Below are 5,460 nucleotides of genomic sequence, written 5' to 3'. Positions count from 1 at the left end.
AACAAGGCAATCGGCCGAGAGCACAACTAAAACAGGCCGATACATCACACGGAAACAGCGATCCTGAATCTCAAACAGAAAACGATCGAAGGTCAAAGTACATCGACTGAGACTTCCTTAAAACTCAGTCGACTGAGTTTTAGCCGTCCCCTTTCACTTTTAGTTTCAGATATATTTCATCAACAACCGAAGTTGATTCCTCTAAAAAAACCGAAGTTGATTGAATTTCGGTGATTTTGGTTTGCGTTTCGGCCAAGCACCAAAAAATTCAATTGAATTCAATTAGCTCCTCCAAGAAAGAAAGTTATGGTTCATGCCTCTCGCCGGCGCTGGCGCAGGTCCGCCTCATCTCCGGTGGCCCTAGGGCCATGGAGGCGCGGTGGATCCTGACAAGGGCTGGCGGGAGGGCTCTGTTTTTAGTCGTTTTTTTTCAATCTTGTTAGGGTTTGTGTCCTATTCAGAAAGGCGCGACGGCGACGGCTCCCTGAAGATGGAATAAAGGTCTCCCGCCTAGTCCCCGTTCCGGTGGTGCGTCTAGCACCGTTGGTGGGCGTGTGGAGGTGTGTCTCTGGTAGATCTATCTTTGGTGGATTTGGTTGGATCTCGTCGTTATTCGTCTATGTTTGTGTGTCTTCGGTTTGGATCCTTCCGATCTACGTTATTTTTCATCGGCGGCGGTTGCTGTTCTGGGATACTCGTTCTATGGGGCCTTAGCACGACGACTTTCCGGCTGTCTACTACAACAAGTTGTGCCCGGTTTCGGCGATGGAGGGGTGATGATGGCGGCGCGCCTTCGGCTCGCTTCGGTGCTTGTAGTCGTCACTAGATGGTCTACGGATCTGGATGTAATTTTTATTTCTGGTGTTCGTTGTACTGCTATGATTGAAGATAAATAGATTGAAAAATTTCCGGAAAAAAAAATCAATTAGCTTTTTGAGAGAAAAAATAAAACACATTCTAAAAATTATTTGAATTCATGTGTACTACTGAAATTGCTGAAATATTTTGGATGAATTTCATCAAAATTTCAATGAAAGTTAAAACCATCCGAACTTCCGAAGAGGTGATTGGGGCGCGGCAGGATGGTCGGCAATCGAACATGGAGGGGACGGGAGAGGAGGATGGCGATGGATCAACGATGCTTCACTTTATCCCTGAACCATCCGCCTTATTCTTACGGTCATCACACCACTCTCATACTGTCATACAGTAGTAGTTTTGCAAACAAGTATGATTGCACGCGCGCACTTGCAAGTGCACTTATTCTAGTACGGCTCTTGGCAAGCCTAATAGTAACTCTTAGTATTGATAGTAGTACTGTAGTGTATACCGCGCGTCCGTTTGGAGATCAATTCAATGGTTGGCGACGATCTCCTGCGCCCTGGTCTCATAGGTAAACTTGTAGGTGCTCTGCTTGGAGCTGTCGGCCGACCAGATGAAGAAGCCCGGCAGCTTGTTCTGCCTTAGCAGCTCCTTGGCGGCGGCGATGCCCTGGTCCGGCGAGAGCAGGCCGAGCTCCTCCGTGGTCTTGCCGGTCTGCAGGCTGGCGAGCACCCTGGCGCCGGGGTAGAAGCCCGTCTGGCGGTCGTAGAACATGACGTAGGTCGGGACGTCGGTGTTGGCGCCGTAGCCGTAGAACTGGAAGTTGACGTAGTCGATGACGCCGGAGTACCTGCTCCACAGCGCCCGGTAGTACCTCTGCACGGTGTCGTCCTCGAAGGGCGCGATGGAGGTGGTGATGTTGGGGAAGGCGGCCTTGAGCCGGGTGAGCAGCCGGCCGACGCACTCCACGAAGGTGTCGACGGAGACGCCGGCGGCGAAGCGCTCGTAGTCGACGTCCACCCCGTCGAGGCCGTACTCGTTGATGAGGCGCGAGAGCGAGGCCACGGCGTTGGCCACCCACGAGTCGACGGAGGCCGGCGCGAAGGAGACCTTGACGATGTCCAGCACGCTGTCGCCGCCGAGGCCGGCCATGACGCTCACGTTCGGGTGCGCGGTCTTGATGGCGGCCACGTCGGCGCGGGAGAGGTTGGCCGTGTCCCAGAACGCGCTGAACACGCCGTTGGTGGGCGCCGGCGTGGGCTGCTGCGCCACCGGCGTGTAGTCGATGGCGAAGGCGAGGATGTAGTGGAAGCTGACGCCGGGGTTGACAGGCACGTCGGAGAACCGGACGCCCGTGGACTGCGCGCCGAGGTACTCCCGGAAGAGGTACCCGTTCGTCATGGCCGGCGGTAATCGAGCTGGAGGAGGCTGGAGCTGGCCTCGGTGTCAGGATCTCCCTAAATACGCAGTGGCGGCTTGATTAGCTCGGCCCGCTGGTGGTTGGGCACAAGATAATCCGATGGGGTACGTGGGCTATACGTTGACGAATTCGCAGCTGGGAATGCGACGTTGCAGCTAATCGGGTCGACTCGGATGAGCGTAATCTCAAGATATGGTGGATAGCGGCAGCTTTCAATGGCGTATGAGCGATGTGGGCAAGGAAGAAGGCTCCACGCATGCGCCAGCTAACAAGTCCTGGCGTGCAAGCAGCTAGCTCTCCATGACTAGTCAGCTTGGCTTAAGCGTCAACCATACAGTGAGAGATTGAATTGTCCATGATGGCGAGTCTCCACATGGGCAGACACTGTTGGTGACGCGAATTCCACCAGGGAACAGTCCAGCGCACATGCAAATCCTGTAGAGCACCCTTGTAGTGCAAAGCTTGGCCCCCAAAAAATGCAAAACAAAAAAAAATGCTTGGTTGATTATCGAGAATAGGGTGTGGACCGCCGATAGGTTGCAACGTCGGGATGGCCCAACTGCAACCTTTCCCCTCTTTGCAAACAGGTTCGAGAGACGGCGGCTCACCTTCTCTTCCAATGTCGGTTCACAGTGAGAGTGTGGACGGAGATTAAGAATTGGCTTGGCCTTCATGACATCGACCCGATGGACTGGAGACTTGCGCTCTCGGTGGAAGTTTGGTGGGACGAGTTTTCTCACAAAAGGGGCGACTCATGCAAGGCTCATAACACCTTGATGATGCTTGTTGCGTGGGAAATTTGGAACGAGCACAACACGAGGATCTTCCGCGACATAGCCGCCACTGCTACCATCATCATTACCAAGATTAAGGACGAAGCCTCTCTTTGGGCTCGTGTGGGTGCGAAGTATCTGAGTAATGTAATGCCGCGAGAGTGATTTATACTTTTCCGCTTGGTGGAACTATGTCTAACTTCTTCTTAATTAATGAAAATGGCAAATCTTGTGCCTTTTTTCCAAAGAAAAGTATCTAGGCTTTGAATTTTCAAAACCGTTGACCTCTCAGACCATACACTCAAGTGACGATCCATTTTCGCCCCGGTATTGTGGCGCCAAGTTCTTTGAAAAACTATAGATCTGATGTCGTTGATATGTTTCGATGAATTTTTCCCGTCACCAATTGTCCTGTTAGTCACTTGTTTATAAGGTTATAGACTTGTTATAGACATTTAGTTATAAGATTATTACATGGTAACAAAATATTACTATTAGGTTGGCCATTCATGATCTGGTCAAAAGATAATAAAATGGGATCTTGTTTTTGATGGGAACGAAGCATGAAAATAAAAAAAATCTACGAACACCCAAGATCTAATTTAGGAGATGCAAGGCAACGAGAGGGGAGTGTGTTTACATACCCTTGTAGACCGAAAGCAGAAGCGTATAAAACGCGGTTGATGCAGTCGCACTCTTCGTGATCCAATCACGATCTAGTGCCGAACGGATGACACCTTCGAGATTAGCACACGTTCAGCTCGATGGCGTCCTCTCCTTCTTGATCCAGCAAGCAAGGGGGAGGAGGTAGATGAGATCGGAACCAGCATGGCGGTATGGTGGTGGTGGTGGCAGCGGAATTCCGGCAGGGCTTTGCCAAGCGCGTACCGAAGAAACGTGGGAGGAATTGGGAGAGTCAATGGGCAAGGGTGAAGGGGTTGCTGCCCCCAAGCGCCCCCCCTCTCTATATAGGCTAAGGGCAGGGTAGGGCGTCCAAAACCCTCCTAGGGCCTCCCACATGGGAAAAATCTCTTTAAACTTGGAGATAGCACCTTATCTCTATATTCAACCCTTTAAATTTAGAGATAAGACCTTATCTCTAGATTTAAATGACATGTGCCTTGGTAAATGGTGTGGCCAACCCATGTGGGATGTAGACTCACCCCTCGGTACATGTGGGTCCTTCCCATGTCATTGGGCCGCGCGGTGGAACACCCGGAACCTTCTAGAACCTTCCTGGTACTCTACCAAAAATTCTTGAACTTTTTTGGAACCCTAAATATGACTTCTCTTATATAAATATTTACCTCCGGACCATTAAGGAGCTCCTCGTGATGTCCTGGATCCCATCCGAGACTCCGAACTACTTTCGGACTTTCCACTATTAATATCTCAACATTACCCTAGCACTACCGAACGTTAAGCGTGCGACCCTACGTGTTTGGGTTCATGTAGACATGACCGAGACACCTCTTCGGTCAATAACCAATAACGGGACCTGGATGCCCATATTGATTCCTACATATTCCATGAAGATCTTTATCGGTTGAACCATGATGTCGAGGATTCAGACAACCCCGTATGCAATTCTCTGTCCAATGATATGTTACTTGCTCGAGATTCGATCGCCGGTATCTCCATACCTAGTTCAATCTTGTTACCGGTAAGTCTCTTTACTCGATTCGTAAACAAGATCATGTGACTAAACTCATTAGTCACATTAAGCTTCTTGTGATGTTGCATTACTGAGAAGGCCCAAAGATATCTATCCATCACACGGAGCTACAAATCCCAGTCTCAATCTATGCAACCCAATAGACACATTCGGAGATACTTGTAGAGCACCTTTATGATCACCCAGTTATGAAGTGACGTTTGATAGCAGACAAGTTATTCCTCTAGTATCCGGAAGTGGCATGATCTCATGGTCTGAGGAACTGATACTTGACATGAAGAAAGTTGTAGCAAATAACTAAGTGACACGATCTGATGTTAGGCTTAAGGTTGGGATGTCCATCACATCATTCTCCTAATGATGTGATCCCATTATCAAATGACAACTCGTGTCTATGGTTAGGAAACCTTAACCATATTCGATCAATGAGTTAGTCCTTTAGAGGCCTACTAGGGACACAATGTTGTTTATGTATTCACACATGTATCTAAGTTTCCGGTCAATACAATTCTGGCATGAATAATAAGTGTTTTCCATGAACAAGGAAACATGATAATAACCAATTTGCTATTGCCTCTAGGGCATATTTCCAACAGTTTTCAACCCAGGAAACCCAATCATGCAACTGAAAACAAAGTGGTGCTTTAGGGCTTTAGCAAAATAACTCCAGATTCCGCCGCTTCCTTGTTGATGAGAAGCCGCAAGACGCTTATCTCCATGGGTGTTGGTATACTTGGTCAAGCGAAAACGACTCACCCACCCGCTCGCGC

The 5,460-nt window shown here is 49.4% G+C and overlaps 1 protein-coding gene across 1 annotated transcript; it reads right to left on the bottom strand.

Annotated features, from left to right (window-relative positions):
* Nucleotides 1–1,128: 1,128 nt before the first annotated feature.
* LOC123059084 (chitinase 1) lies at nucleotides 1,129–2,383 on the bottom strand. The gene has a single exon (XM_044481729.1). The coding sequence runs from the start codon at nucleotides 2,221–2,223 to the stop codon at nucleotides 1,354–1,356; it is 870 nt and encodes a 289-aa protein (XP_044337664.1). The 5' UTR covers nucleotides 2,224–2,383; the 3' UTR covers nucleotides 1,129–1,353.
* Nucleotides 2,384–5,460: the final 3,077 nt, after the last annotated feature.

The sequence above is a fragment of the Triticum aestivum genome, chromosome 1A, assembly GCF_018294505.1.
Source record: "Triticum aestivum cultivar Chinese Spring chromosome 1A, IWGSC CS RefSeq v2.1, whole genome shotgun sequence".
Classification (NCBI taxonomy): domain Eukaryota; kingdom Viridiplantae; phylum Streptophyta; class Magnoliopsida; order Poales; family Poaceae; genus Triticum; species Triticum aestivum.
This window is presented reverse-complemented; position numbering and strand designations above follow the sequence as displayed.